Consider the following 16294-nt stretch of genomic DNA (forward strand, 5'->3'; position numbering starts at 1 on the left):
TGAAGTAAATGAATACATGGTTGAATATATGAAAGAGGTATTAGTAGCCATTGAGCCACTGTACACTTATCTACGAAGATTTAGTTTTAAGTTGTATTAAGTTTTTCTTCCAGGGAATGTTGCATCAACACATCCTAAAGCGAAGAAAGATAAATGCATGTAGGGTTTTAGGTACCATATAAACATAAGAAAGGACCACACCGCAAGTAAATTAATGATATGTATGAATGTGATAGTGTGAAAGTATGTGAAGAGGTACACAGTTGCAGTACATCATAAATCACAATGCTGAACTCAGGCTGAGCACAATAAAATAATCAAGGGGTTGTATCATAACTTTTCAAAAATTTGCATGAGCAGAGGAGGGGCAATCCTGTGACAGCATTGTAATAACCAGCTCTATGCACAATGGTAATAATGAGAAGTATGTAATGATAAATATTGATCTTAAATGTGTTGAATATTGTAGGTATGTTGATATTAGTGACAGTTAAAGATCTCACATGATATGTGTACATTCCAATTACTTTCAATTATTCTTTCCAATGTTTTTAATTATTCAAGCAGCAATTGTTAATCAGTTTCCATTATATATTATATTTTATGCCCATCCACTATTCTGCCATTATTCAGTCTCCGATAGATGGAGAGTAGCAACTTTCCTTTTCATAATATTGTTACATTCTATACTGGATTTTCCATTGTTTGATTAAATAAGAATCGACATTATTGAAGTACTTTTAAATCTAAATATTAGTTTTTGATTAAAGTTGTATGACAGTTTGGACAAGGAAAGTGGAGGAATTAATGGTACTCATTAAGGCTCGAGAGTAGGAATCAAATAATATATTTAAATAGTAATCTCATGATATGTCGATTATCCTTGTAAAAGTGATCCACTTGTGAATAAAACAATTACTACTATTAGTATTACTGCTACTACTACCACATGTGTTATTTAGCAAGATGTTTGAAGACAAAAATTTCACATCCAAAATTTACGCCTCTTTCTTATTAAATAGGCTGCTGAAAATAGTTATGGTTCACAACATGAAATCTCCTACAAGTTCAGTAAGCCAGTTAAAGGCTATATGCGTTCTGCTGACTGCATATAAGACAAAACTATGGATCTCTTAATTATGATTTTGTCTTTGTAAACAAACACTATCTGAATGAAAACTTATCTTTGTTAATTAAGTGTTAAATTTAATTATAAATATCACAGTAAAAATCTGCACCTCAAATTTTCGTCTCATCTTCTGTGCAATTATTGGAAATTTTGAAGCAACACGGAAGAAGTCCGAGCGAGAAAGAACATGTAGACTACAACATGTCAGAGCTCGTAATGATGTTGATCTACGGCCACCAAGGAAGAGGCCAACACCACCACCAATACAAGATCCAGCAGACAAGCTGGCAGCTGGATAATCAATCCCTTTCACATACACCTGAAAAATTTACATAATATTATTTATATAAATATTTGCTAAAGGAACTAGTGATTAATATCATTAGAACATGACATACAAGGTGATGAAGATCAGTGTGATGATAGGGCAAAGATAGCCATTAATTTTTGACACAGTTTTACATGTTACTTGCCTGAATAAGGCATAATGGTTGTGGTAGGCAACACACTGAAGTCATCTAAAATTTAATTTTTCTTTTCTGCCCCTAAGTCTACAGTGTGCCCTAAGAGTAGTTATTTACACATGAGGTCCTGCCTCCACCATGAAGAATCAACTGAGCTCACAGACATGATTTTGTGTTATGTTAAAGTGGGGGGGGGGGCAACTGAATAGACACTGATAATATATATGAATACTGGTTCCACACTGCATCATTTTAATGTATTTAACTGATCCATCAAAGGTAAAGGAGATCTTCTTCCTGAGTATGTTGGTTTTGGGAGGTATCAACTGAATATCAGATTTACAGGATGCAACAGGGGTGAAGTTCATTGTACAACTTCAGTCAGTATGCATCCAACAGCATGCCCTTTAGGTAAAGGACGTATGACCATTTGCTGGACTTGCATTGCTGTTGTACAACCTACACATCAACAACCTCCAGGAGACACATGTATTAGGATCATCCAGTTTCTCCCCTTGGGAATTTACGTGGTGATTTCTTCACAAAAATGTTAATGATTCTGTCTTTCATACACACATCTCCACATGAAGCCTTTTTTGTCAGTTCTTTTAATAGCAAGAATATTAACAGTAGAGATGATGAGAACTCACATGTGATTGCCGTTAGATCTCACCAGTAGAGGTTTAACATGAACAGTTTGCCATGAACATTTAAGAGGCAGTGAGACTGAAACACAGTAAGCTGGAACCTCTCCTTTTACTGTTTTACTCTTTTCAATAACTTGATTGATGTTTTCCTTTTGTATTTCAACTGTGCCTGACTAACAAACTCTGTGTTAATTACATATGTTTTAAATGACCACATTATTATACATACAATATTTCTCATTAATTTACTATTTAGGTGGGAATTTTAAATATGCTGATTATAGTGATGTATTTATTTTGCTCAAAGCCCGCATTAATGGAGAGTAACTGATTATTGCAACTATTGCTACAGTGTGTAGTATGAGTTGATCAGTAGAGTTGAGAGTAATGACCTCTGTAACAAAGCTGGTGGATTCTTTCCCCCTGTTACAGTGTTTTTCTCCCTCCATTCTTTTTTTCTAATGTCTTTGAAATTATCACTTGTATGGCAGGTACACAGTACCAGTAATCTTGAATATTAACTCAGGACTTAGCTAACTTGACTTTATTACCCAGTACAATCATTTAGTTAATTAGAAGCCATTGGTGTAATTAGTTTACCTAAAAACTATGTTAACTGCAAGATACCATTAATATAAAACTTTGTTATCGTTGTTGGCACGTAAACTTATACCCATTTACTAACTTTTGGATAGAGAGGAGGAAAAACAGAGGTAAATAAATATAGCATTTATAGAGCTACTGCTGAAAACTGTTAGCAACTTTTGCACTCATTTAGTTTCAGAGTAATTAACATTTATAGTTAAAACACTGTTACTGGGAGAGAATACCATATTTTGGCAAATAAGAAAGCAAAATTTAATAGCAATTATTGTTTTACCTAACTGTCCAATTTGTAAAAAGATAGCAAACAATAATAGCTGAAAGTAGTCTTAGTTGTTGTAATCTTATAAGAGGGAGGCCTCTGGGAACCATTTTAGTCAATCTGCCAAAGAGTATATTGTGAGCAAGATCTGTGTTTATAAATGTACCACAGATGAGTCAGCACAAATTACAACTTATGCAATGTGCAGAGTTTTGCCTAAATTCCACGTTCAAGAGTTTACACAGTGACTGTTTTTTAAAGTTTGACTGTGAAATCTCAACTGGCTTCATGAACTGTTAATTTTAAATAATGCTTACTGTGGCAACAGGATCTGAATGTGCATAGTGTTATTTCGAGATAATGCTTACTGCACACAGCATTTATGATTCAATATGACTACCTGTTTGGAAGGACACAAGGCAATGTGTTGTGATTTACTTGCCACACATGAACTTTTGGGTCACTTCAGTGTTAGGTTACTGCTCTTGAACAATCACATTATAGGACATCAGTAAAGTGTAATGTGCAGCTAGCTGTTTATTTGCGCATAAATTACAATGAATGAGACTCAGTCTGGCCATAAATCATACATTACTCAACAACACCCAACTTTACTTTTGCCATTTGAGCAATTGCACTCATTTAATTCTCAAAGCCCATATTACACTTTCACTTCCTTCATTTTCCCAGAACCACATGACTCCATCCAGTACTAAATTAAATGATTAAGAATTTGTATAAATTAACTTATTTAAATATGGCAGTCTTACTTGTAAAATGGTAATTTATAATGGAGAGAGATAAAATAGTTTTTAATCATGTTTACTTAGTTAACTAACCAAATTTAGTTAAATCAAGTTCTTGTTAAAACTTAGTAAATTTTTGCTCTACAGTTTTTTAAGATGAATATGTGATTTTCAAAATAGAGAATATCATTACATCAGTCTCCATACATATTTCACCCACATTCAAAAATAATCAAATGCTAGCATTCAGTATGTTAAAAATATTTAGTCACTTATGTTATATCTTTGTGAAATTCTTTGGTAAAAGTGTAGTTCACATGTGAATGCCAACTGTGTAGTACAGCAAGGTTACTGTCTGCTGCAGTAACACTGTTAATTTTTCCGTGTCAATTACACACATTTCTGTGCAATATTATTAGTTTTCACAAAACCTACCAAATCCCCTGACAGTGTAATTGTACACCAATTTTGTGATATTCTTCTGTCATAATTTATGTGTAAAAGTGCCCTGTAAACATTTTGCCACAGTCATATTGATTAGTAGATTATTGTATGATTCAAAAAGATTTTGGGCTTGCGGCCAGTCATCGTAAACTTCATTGCATGATATTCCAGCTGGACAACTTCCAGCCATCTTCATGTGAGCTGAATGAGGTCTGATGAAGACGCTCTCCACTCTGTCTTATATAGTGCGTGCAACGCATGCGCAGCAGTACTATCAGTGCAGTATATAAGACGGAGCAGAGAGTGTCTTCATCAGTCGCCATTCCATTCACCTGAAGATGGCTGGAAGTTGTCCAGCCAAAATACCATGCAATGAAGTTTACAATGACCAGCTGCAAGCCCAAAATCTTTTTGAACAGTTGATTCACTGGGAAAATTTCAAATTTTACAATTATTGTATTAGTATGTTTGTAATTAACATGTTGTGTAAGATCTGAGACTGTTCTTTATGTTGCAAAAGTGTTAATGAACGTCAATACAAGCCCAATTAAATTGATACTGTGTTGAATATATTATTTGAAAATTGACCATAAAGTTCAGTTTCAGCAATATGGCAGAAATCCAGTCACAGACTACTGAGTGCAAGCAAAAAATCATAGATAAGGCATATTCCAAGATCGCCTTCATAATGCCACTCCCTCTTAACACCTTATTTTTAGTAGATATTAACAATAGGACGCTACATTGTTATACCATACCATTTTCAAAAGTGTTCAAAATCCATGAAGTATATGAACTAAAAGAAAATTTTAGTCATTTATGCTACTTAACCTTCTTAATGCCAGGGGGATGAGGGGAGGAAAGTTGTTACCTTATTGAACTAAAAGAAAATTTTAGTCATTTATGCTACTTAACCCTCTTAATACCAAGGGGAGGAGGGGAGGGAAGTTGTTGCCTTATGACTCCCTTTTAAAAATACTGTTATCTAGTCAGGTACTTTATATTTTAAAAGTCTGATCTGAATCTTTGTTTTTAATTAACTCTTCTACCAGGTGCCATATGTATTTTAAATTTTTCAGTTAAACATAACCAAAACATCTAAGTCTTACACAAGTTACATCAATATCTTCAGATTCAGGACACTATTTAAATATCAGTGCCTCTTTAGAAAGTCCATCATGGGAAAAAGTCAACAAAAATTAAGAAAATTTTTATTCTCTACAATTATTGTGGTGTTCATCAACTCCCAAGAGGGCAAACCTATGTATAAAGTGCACACACCACAAACAACATTGTCTTGTACTGTCCCATTGTTATTTTCTAATTGTCAGCCCATATCTATTCCTTCATTGTTACTTCACCTAACACAGTGATAAGTTGTGTTGTCGTACTTCCAACGGCTGAATCATAGAAGAAAATACCCCTAATTCTGAGCTTGCAGCACAATCCCACAACGAGGCAGTTGAATTAGTATTCAAATAAGTGCTTGGCTGGGATCTTAAGCAAATTCACCATTTCATGCTTTGAGTAGTTCATTTCTGTGTGGTAACAGCTGTAGAGGCAACAGATTGAGGCAATGAAAGTATATTTTATTATTGTGTAATTAAACAGAGATTTAGCTCATACACAGATAATATTAGGGTCGAAACAAAACAAGTAGAGATACACTCTTCAACTGATGAATTTTTGTATGTTCACCGCTTTAGCTCAATAAGCGATAGCAGGCAGTTTTATTACGAGTCCTGCCAAGTTAATGTTGTAAAAAATTTGTGTCCCAATCAAACATTAAAAAGTATTATAGAAAATTATCAGGATAGGAAAGTTAATCACACAGTCATATTCTGTTCACTATTCCGTGATGCACCAAAAATCGTGCATCATGAGGATTGAAGCTAACAAGAAGAATTTGTGTGAGTAGAGGAGGGGCAATCTGGAACCAGTGTTGTCATACCGGTCTCCATCTACAATAGTGGAAACAAGAAAAGAAATGTTAACCTAACAATGTATTGAATACTGAAGGTCTTCTGATATTAATACCAGCTAAAGCTCACTCAGGATATGAGTACTTTCCAATTTTTTCAATTATTTTTTTTTTCAAAATTTCTTTTTTAATTATTTAAGCAGCAATTTTTAATCAGTTTCCATTGTATACTATATTTTATGCATGCTCCTCCAATCTCCTATTTCCCTCAGCAACTATTCAATGGTGACCATTCAAAGGACGGTGCCGAGCGGAATATGAACAGACCTTTCAATTGTTGAGATAAAAATTTTTTGAGATAAATGATCCATTTTATCATTACAAGAAACTAATGAGGCCTTTGCTGCATTTGTTACATGTCCATCAGATTGGAACTATTAATGACTTGAAGATCAAAGTAAAATTAAATACTGCCTACAAACAAGACGTGACGGAATGCAGATTTCAGTGCTAAAGGTAGGAAGCTGCTACGCTGTATGCTTATATGGCCGCATTTGGCCTAATCTCTCTCGCAGTAAATAATCTCTTTTCCTTCCAGTTAATATTTTTTACAGAAAGTGCATTTCAAAAGAAAGATGAAAATTTGTGTAAACTCATCATTAATGGGCAAAATAATTCATTCACATCCTGTAAGACTGTATCAGAGAATAATCAGGTTCATTACTGAATATGCATATAAATCTGCTTTAATTGAAAAGTACTAATACAAACAAAATTTTATGTATAAATTTTTTTTTTTTTGTTTTCATAATTTTTTTTAAACGAGGTCCAAAAGGGAGTCAACTGAAATGGCCATTGTTTAAAAACTCATTACAAAGTGCAATATGCCAAGATGGCAGAAATCCAAGCTTGGCAACAGTTGAATGTAACGCGCCAACTTGGGAACTGGTCGATGGCTACCAAAACAACCAGGTTGATGTCCCACTGTTAAAAATTGATGACACTGGCGACATAACTAATCATGATGTCACTTTTATGACACTTGATGAGTGAATTCTCCAGTTCTCACAGGGAAACTTTTTCCAAATAGTGAAACTAAAGCACACAACAGTGAAAGTTCCACTGACTATTTTCCCACTAAGTTTTACCAGTAGTTGACACCTTAAAAAATGAAACTACTTTAAATTGATATTTATGAATACAAGTGGATGTTGGGCACAAACACAATTAATCTTCAGGTTCTTTGATCTTTTATGATTTGATATTTTTTATAATTCACTATGTTAAGGTACATTAAATGGTAAATAATAATTATAACAAAAGTATAAGTGCAGTCATCAGTAGTGAGACCCGAAAGTTTCAGTAGTTGACAGGTAAAACATACAGTAGTTGACACTAAATAAATAACTTCAGTCTACACATCACAGTCAATATTGTTTTTGAATTCATATTTCAAGTGTTCATTAGTGATATTTGAGAGTGGTAAAGGAAGCTTGTCAATAACCTGTGAAGGACTAACAACACTAACATGATTTTCATCAACATAAAAAACTTTTTTCTGACAGTTGCAAGATTTTAGAGCCATTACTTCTATTTCACCATTCTCAAACATATGCTGAACAATACAAACATATTTGAAATCTCTCTTCTTTCCACAAAAAGAAACAAGAAGAAATTCGCCATTTTTATAAAATTTATTCGTATTTTCTTCTTTGTTTGCTGTTTCTTTTTCTGCCATAATTGTTTAATCAGAATTGTCATCTTCCTTGCCATCAGATGTTTGCAAATCACTATCAGGGAGCATACTACTGTAATCCATACTGCTGCCTGACTCATTCCATTCTTCATCTTCAGAATCTGAGGACACTGAAATTGTTCTTCTCTTGTGCACTTTTGGCTTTCTATGATTCTCTGCTTTAGTTTGCTTCTTGAGTTTCTTAGCAATCTCAGACCGTTCTTTCTTCAGTTTTTGTGCTTCTGCTTTCTCAGTTTTTAGTCTTTCTCTTTGTAGCTTCAGTTGTCCCTTCTTATGATGATATTCCTGCCACTGGTTGGATGTCACAACACAGGAAGTTTTTCTCTTAAACTTCTCTTTCCTTGTTTTCCTGTATTCTGTGGCCAAAATAATACACGTTTGAATGGGGAGGGGATTAGTTGATCCCCTGATTTCCTATTAATATTTCCACTAGAAGCACACAGAGGAAAATCATAATTTTTCATTGAATTCTTGGGTGTAACACATTGGTCTATTACATTAGTCTCCTCTCTTTCTTTATTTGGGTTGTTGCCTTCCAAGCTTTTCATGTCTTCCTGTTTTGTTTTGTTTTTTATTTTCAGTTCCTTCCTTATTTTGTTTTTCATCTGGATGGACATTTCCTTCCTCCACTTTTCCATTTTGATTTGCCACACAGTTGTTTGTGTCATCAACAGACTGGGAAAGGACATAATTATGACAATCATTTTTCATTTCCTTCCAAAGCAAAAACAAAGACTGGTCATTTATATTTCCTTCCCACACATCACTTGAAGACTAGAAACATGAAAGTTTATCTTTCCCAATGTATGTTTCTAGAACCTCTAATCCAAATCTTAAGTTTAATTTTTCAGAAGCGGCAGTTCTGTGAGTAGTAAGTATACCATCATCACACACTAATGGGATTTTTGAGTAGTCTACAGACTCTGGAATCCATGGAACAAGTCCAGTTCTCCTGAATCCATTCTGCAGGACAGATGGTTTAATGAACTCATCCAAAGTTTGTTCCAGTAAGGGTGCAAAATGGATCTCCACTGATGTACCTTGTTTTTCCAACTTTCCTTAAACAAATGAAAGACAGCAACATCCATAGGTTGAAGAAGATGTGTAGAATTTGGAAGCAAAGCTACGAGTATTAGTGTGTAAGGTGAGATGTGACGCATGGCCATCAATAAACACAATGACTGGCAGTGGTATTTTCTTTTCTACAAGGTAATGATGGAAAACATTCATTATAAATTCAAAGAATAATGGACCTGTCATGCAACGTGTTTCAGATTTACCTATTCTCCAATGTTTTGGTACACTCTCTGCTAGTTCCTGTGGTATTGTAATGTATTTAAAAACTGTCAATGGAGAAGCTAAATCACCATTTGCATTGCCAGCCAACAAAACCATTAGACATTCTTTCTCATCACTATTCACTTGCTGGTGCACATTTTTTTCTCCTTTCACAGCCAACACTTTGTTTCTTTTGGGATTCAAAAAGAAAGCAGTTTCATCTACATTTAAAACTCTTTTGGGGGACTGAAGAATTGACTTAAAATTGTTCTCTGTTAAATATTTATCTACCTCATCAAACCAGTTTCTTATAGCTTCCGGCTTTACTCCTGCCCTGCTTGATGTCAGACTTTAAGACATTTTGATCCCAATACTGGGATGGCTCTTCAGAAAAGCATTGTACCAAGTTTTCCCTGGGCAGTTACAAACGAAGGGATTCTTATGTTTCAGTTGTCCAGTCAGGTGCTGCACACTGTCCAGAAGTTCAAGTTTTGTTACGGGGAATCTCGCCTTATCCATAGTACAAATCCAGTGTACTAATAAATCCTCCTCTTCTTTGGTAAGAACTGTGTCAGGACCCATGTGACGATTTCTAGGCATCTTCCCTCTGGCTTTGTACATTAAAGTAATTCGAGAAACCGAGAAACTTTTTGCTGTTGTAGAAACAGGCATTCCATAAAGTACCGCTTCGATGGCAAGCTGCATTTGTTCCTCTGGATAACTGAGCATCTTCCATTTTACTGGTGGCATTATAATGACCTAAATAATATAAAACATAATTTCAGAAATTCACATTACTTGAATGCCAGTAGATGACATGGTATGAGCGAATGGTTGACATAGGGTGTCAACTACCGGATCTATACATGCAACGATAGATTTAACAAAAACTCCACAGAGCTAAGTTTATGAGGATACAGGGAATGTAAAAGGTATTAAAAAAGTTGTTGGACTCAGTAGTTGATAGATGTGTCATCTACATCTACATCTACATCCATACTCCGCAAGCCACCTGACGGTGTGTGGCGGAGGGTATCTTGAGTACCTCTATCAGTTCTCCCTTCTATTCCAGTCTTGTATTGTTTGTGGAAAGAAGGATTGTCAGTATGCCTCCGTGTGGGCTCTAATCTCTCTGATTTTATCCTCATGGTCTCTTCGCGAGATATACGTAGGAGGGAGCAATATACTGCTTGACTCCTCGGTGAAGGTATGTTCTCAAAACTTCAACAAAAGCACGTACCGAGCTACTGAGCATCTCTCCTGCAGAGTCTTCCAATGGAGTTTATCTATCATCTCCGTAATGCTTTCACGATTACTAAATGATCCTGTTATGAAGCGAGCTGCTCTCCGTTGGATCTTCTTTATCTCTCCTATCAACCCTATCTGGTACGGATCCCACACTGCTGAGCAGTATTCAAGCAGTGGGCGAACAAGCACACTGTAACCTACTTCCTTTGTTTTTGGATTGCGTTTCCTTAGGATTCTTCCAATGAATCTCAGTCTGGCATCTGCTTTACCGACGATCAACTTTATATGATTATTCCATTTTAAATCACTCCTAATGCATACTCCCAGATAATTTATGGAATTAACTGCTTCCAGTTGCTGATGTGCTATATTGCATCTAAATGATAAGGGATCTTTCTTTCTATGTATTCGCAGCACATTACACTTGTCTACATTGAGATTCACTTGCCATTCCCTGCACCATGCGTCAATTCGCTGCAGATCCTCCTGCATTTCAGTACAATTGTCCATTGTTACAACCTCTCGATGTACCACAGCATCATCCGCCAAAAGCCTCAGTGAACTTCCAATGTCATCCACAAGGTCATTTATGTATATTGTGAATAGCAACGGTCCTACAAAACTCCCCTGCGGCACATCTGAAATCACTCTTACTTCGGAAGACTTCTCTCCATTGAGAATGACATGCTGCATTCTGTTATCTAGGAACTCTTCAATCCAATCACACAATTGGTCTGATAGTCCATATGCTCTTACTTTGTTCATTAAACGACTGTGAGGAACTGTATCGAATGCCTTGCAGAAGTCAAGAAACACAGCGTCTACCTGGCAACCCGTGTCTATGGCCCTCTGAGTCTCGTGGATGAATAGCGCAAGCTGGGTTTCACACGATCGTCTTTTTTGAAACCCATGCTGATTCATACAGAGTAGATTTCTAGTCGTCAGATAAGTCATTATATTTGAACATAGTACGTGTTCCTAAATTCTACAACTGATCGACGTTAGAGATATAGGTCTATAGTTCTGCACATCTGTTCAACATCCCTTCTTGAAAACGGAGATGACCTGTGCCCTTTCCAATCCTTTGGAATGCTACACTCTTCTAGAGACCTTTGGTACACCGCTGCAAGAACGAGGGCAAGTTCCTTCGCGTGCTCTGTGTAAAACCGAACTGGTATCCCATCAGGTCCAGAGGCCTTTCCTCTTTTGAGCGATCTTAATTGTTTCTCTATCCCTCTGTTGTCTATTTCGATATCTACCATTTTGTCACCTGTGCAACAATCTAGAGAAGGATCTACAGTGCAGCCTTCCTCTGTGAAACAGCTTTGGAAAAAGACATTTCATATTTCAGCCTTTAGTCTGTCATCCTCTGTTTCAGTACCATTTTGGTCACAGAGTGTCTGGACATTTTGTTTTGATCCACCTACCGCTTTGACTTAAGACCAAAATTTCTTAGGATTTTCTGCCAAGTCAGTACATAGAACTTTACTTTTGAATTCATTGAACACCTCTCGCATAGCCCTCCACACACTACATTTCACTTCGCATAAGTTTTGTTTGCCTGCAAGGCTTTGGCTATGTTTATGTTTGCCGTGAAGTTCCCTTTGCTTCTGCAGCAGTTTTCTAACACGGTTGATGTATCATGGTGGCTGTTTTCCATCTCTTATGATCTTGCTTGGCACATACTCATCTAACGCATATTGTACAATGGTTTTGAATTTTGTCCACTGATCCTCAACATTATCTGTACTTGAGACTAAACTTTTGCGTTGAGCCATCAGGTACTCTGAAATCTGCTTTTTGTCACTTTTGCTAAACAGAAAAATCTTCCTACCTTTTTTAATATTTCTATTTATGGCTGAAATCATCGATGCAGTAACCACTTTAAGATCGCTGATTCCCTGTTCTGCATTAACTGTTTCAAATAGTTCGGGTCTGTTTGTCACCAGAAGGTCTAATATGTTATCACCACGAGTCGGTTCTCTGTTTAATGGCTCAAGGTGGTCTTCAGATAAAGCACTTAAAAAATTTCACTGGATTCTTTGTCCCTGCCACCCATTATGAACGTTTGAGTTTCCTAGTCTATATCCGGCAAATTAAAATCTCCACCCGGAACTATAACATGGTGGGAAAATCTACTCGAAATATTTTCCAAATTATCCTTCACGTGCTCAGCCACAACAGCTGCTGAGCCAGGGGACCTAGAGAGACATCCAATTACCATGTCTGAGCCTGCTTTAACCGTGACCTTCACCCAAATTATTTCACATTTCGGATCTCCATCAATTTGCTCCGATACTATTGCATTTCTTATCACTATAAACACACCTCCCCCTACACTGTCCAGCCTGTCTCTGCGGTATACATTCCAGTCTGAGTTTAGAATTTCATTACTGTTTACATCTGGTTTCAGCCAACTTTCTGTTCCTAGTACTATGTGGGCATTGTGACCGTTTATTAATGAGAGCAGTTCTGGGACCTTTCTATAGACGCTCCTGCAGGTTACTATTAGCAAATTAATATTGTTATTCCCTGTAGCATTTTGCCTACTCCTACCTTGCCGTGTCTCAGGAGGCATCTTGTCAGACCTAGGGAGGGCATTCTCTAACCTAAAAACCCACATGTGCACTCCACACGTACTCCGCTACCCTTGTAGCCACTTCCTGCGTGTAGTGCATGCCTGACCTATTCAGGGGGACCCTAAATTTCTCCACCCGATAGCGGAGGTCGAGAAATTTGCACCGCAGATCTCCGCAGAATTGTCTGAGCCTCTGGTTTAGGCCTTCCACTCGGCTCCAAACCAGAAGACTGCGATCGGTTCTGGGAATGATACTCCAAATAATTAGCTCAGATTCCATCCAGCGAGCAAGGCTTTCTGCCTTCACCAACTCCGTCAACCACCTGTATGAACTGAGGATGACCTCTGAACCCAGACGGCAGTAGTCATTGGTGCCAACATGAGCAACAATTTGCAGTCGGGTGCACCCAGTGCTCTCTATCGGCGCCGGCAGGGCCTCCTCCACATCTCGGATGAGATCCCCAGCAATCAGACAGAGTGAACACTGGCCTTCTTCCCTGACCTTTCCGCTATTTCCCTAAGGGGCTCCATCAGCCGCTTAACCTTGGAGCTCCCAATCACTAATAAACCCGTTCCCCCGTGTGCCTGCTCAGACCTTGCTGAAGGAGCAGCCACATGTCCACTCACAGGCAAAGCGGGCGATGCGACATGGCCAGCCTCCACATTGACCCTCAACTACTAAAAATAAGGAATATATTAGCACCAGTACTTTACACCTGATCCCTGACCATACCATAACCTAAATTGACAAATATTTCACAAATCTGCTTACTTTGCTTTGTACTGGAACCATCTAAAAAACTATACACAAAAAATAATAATATCTTATGTTTGTTTTGCCACACCAAAAAACTTACATCCTTATCGATTTCGAGAAGAAAATCAACAAAAGCAGAGAAACACAAACACACTGTTACAAACAGAAGCACCCACTTCAAGATGGCTGCTAGAAAAATATGATAGTTATCAAATTACACTGTAGATGGCACCACCATACAACAACAGTCAAAACCCTATCTCTGAATAAAGTGATTTTCTTATTTTAAGGACTTTTATTTGAAAGAGTCAACTACTGGTGTTCTGTCAACTACTGGTGTTCTGTCAACTACCGGTGCCTTAACCTTACATTGTGAACGCAAGAGTAGGAAACAGTTCAAAATAGCAATGTAGATACTTGTGACGTCCACAATTTGTCACGACTCATGCTACTAATAACACAACAGTTTACTCAGCAGTTCACAAGACATCAGAAAAATGTACGACAACAATTTGCCCAGCAAAATCATGCATTTAACAATTCAAGAATAATATTAGACAACAGTGCAGTGAGGTGGGCAAAACTATATGCATCGAATTATCTGACAAATTTTGCGGTAAGTTCACAGAGCTTGGTAAAAGACTAAAACATGAAATAATTACCGACATGTCCCACAATATAAATACATTAATAGAAAAGGTAACATCCATAGATTGTAAACAGGAGCAACTAGCAGGTGAGTTCTGAAACCTTAGTGAAGCATATTCTCAAATTAAGGATGCATCGGTAAAAAATGTGACAAAAACAGTCAGCGAGCCACAAGACATATGGAAAAATCTACCTACAGAAATACACAAGTTGAGTCTAAGAGTAGATCAGTTAAATTTAGAGTTAGAATTTGTCAAAAAAAAAAAAAAACAGAGAGATAAGCTATATGCAGAGGTAAAGGAAATAACTGAAAAAGCTGAAGCTGGGATGCTGGATCAGGGCAGCACCCTTGCTGAAAGGGTAGTGTCAGAATGCAAAATTTATGTATATACTGTAGAAGAAGCTCTAAAAGAGAAAGAGAGTAATTTTCTAGCTAAAATAGACTCGGTTTTCAAGGAAGCAGAGGAAAGTTTATGAGGCAGTGTTACCAAAACTACTGCTATTCCAAAACAACATATGACAGAAATCAAACCTATCCTTTTAGAGATGTTAGATACCTTCACTGGTTACCCACAATATGGGGTCAGCCCATCGAAGGGAAATAGTGAAGTTCACACAATGCAACAACACTTGCTGGCAGTTGCACCTGTCGAGCAATCACAGTTGCCATGTGCTATGCCACAAGCAAACATAAACAAGCCTGTCACTCACAGCAGGGCACGTTTGTCAACATACTTGCAGTGAGGAATTACTTAGGCATTCACAATTTCCGATACTTACTTCTGAAGGGAAAAGAACACACTCTGTGGTCTTTATCAGATCATTTCGAAATGTTTTACCTCGTACATGGACCAAAGCCCAGAAAATTATGTTTGACGTTGGATACACAAAGGTCTCTCAGCAGAAGAAATACACATCAACACGACAAGCTCAAAGGTAAGTGAATCTAAGTTCTTGTCTCAAGAACAGCAAGTAGAACTTAGGGAACTGATACTTGCTTATATACATGTGTTTGAAAAAAGACCAGGTATTATTAAGGATTTCATGTGCAAAATGGAAGTGTATCCTTACAAAACCTTTTGTTCTACCAAAGAGGGAAGCAGTAAGAAAAGAGATTAACAGGATACTTGAATGGGGCATAATACAACTATCATTTTCCCCTTACTGTACTCCGATCTTGGCTGTTAGTAAGCCTGATGGCAAGGTGCACTTGATCCTCGATGCACATAATATAAATAAGATTATTCTACTAGTCTGAACACATCCAATCAATTTAGAGCAACAGCTTATGAAATTCCATAATGCTACATTTCTTAGTATTATTGACCTCTGGTCTTCATATTGGCAAATAAAAATAAATGAAGAAACTTGGAAGTATACCGCCTTTGTATGTGGAGGCAGGAGTTTAAAATTTCAAGTATTTCCGTTTGCATTGAACAAAAGTGCAGGTGTATGTACTTCTGCACTTGATAGAGTGCTAGGGATTGAACTTTTGATTAATGTAACAGTATATGTGGAAAACCTTTTAGTCACTACACCCACTTGGGCAGAACATTTAATATTAATTGAACAAGTACTGGAGTAACAGCAAATCCCAAGAAACTGGAACAGTGGCACCTGTGTTTGCCAGAGGGATATGTGAATGATTTTATCTTACATACACACAATACTTTGGGCCATTATGGCACTGCAATATACACTGATAAAATAAGTAAATATTGTTATTTCCCCAACCTTAGACAAATAGAACTACAGGTGGTAAAAAAGTGTATTGTTTGCCAGAAAGCAAAACATTCTAACATCTCCAAACAGA

The 16294-nt window shown here is 37.0% G+C and overlaps 1 protein-coding gene across 1 annotated transcript in view; it reads right to left on the reverse strand.

The window, feature by feature from the left end:
• Positions 1–1087: 1087 nt before the first annotated feature.
• Positions 1088–16294, reverse strand: part of LOC124795717 (potassium voltage-gated channel subfamily H member 8-like) — a 109121-nt gene continuing 93914 nt past the window's right edge. Inside the window, exons 8-9 of the mRNA XM_047259799.1 lie at positions 1239–1448; positions 1088–1168 (exon numbers count right to left, since the gene is read on the reverse strand). Coding sequence (XP_047115755.1) covers positions 1088–1168; positions 1239–1448 — 291 coding nt within the window. The remainder of the gene's footprint in view (positions 1169–1238; positions 1449–16294) is intronic.

The sequence above is a fragment of the Schistocerca piceifrons genome, chromosome 4, assembly GCF_021461385.2.
Source record: "Schistocerca piceifrons isolate TAMUIC-IGC-003096 chromosome 4, iqSchPice1.1, whole genome shotgun sequence".
Taxonomy (NCBI): Eukaryota; Metazoa; Arthropoda; class Insecta; order Orthoptera; family Acrididae; genus Schistocerca; species Schistocerca piceifrons.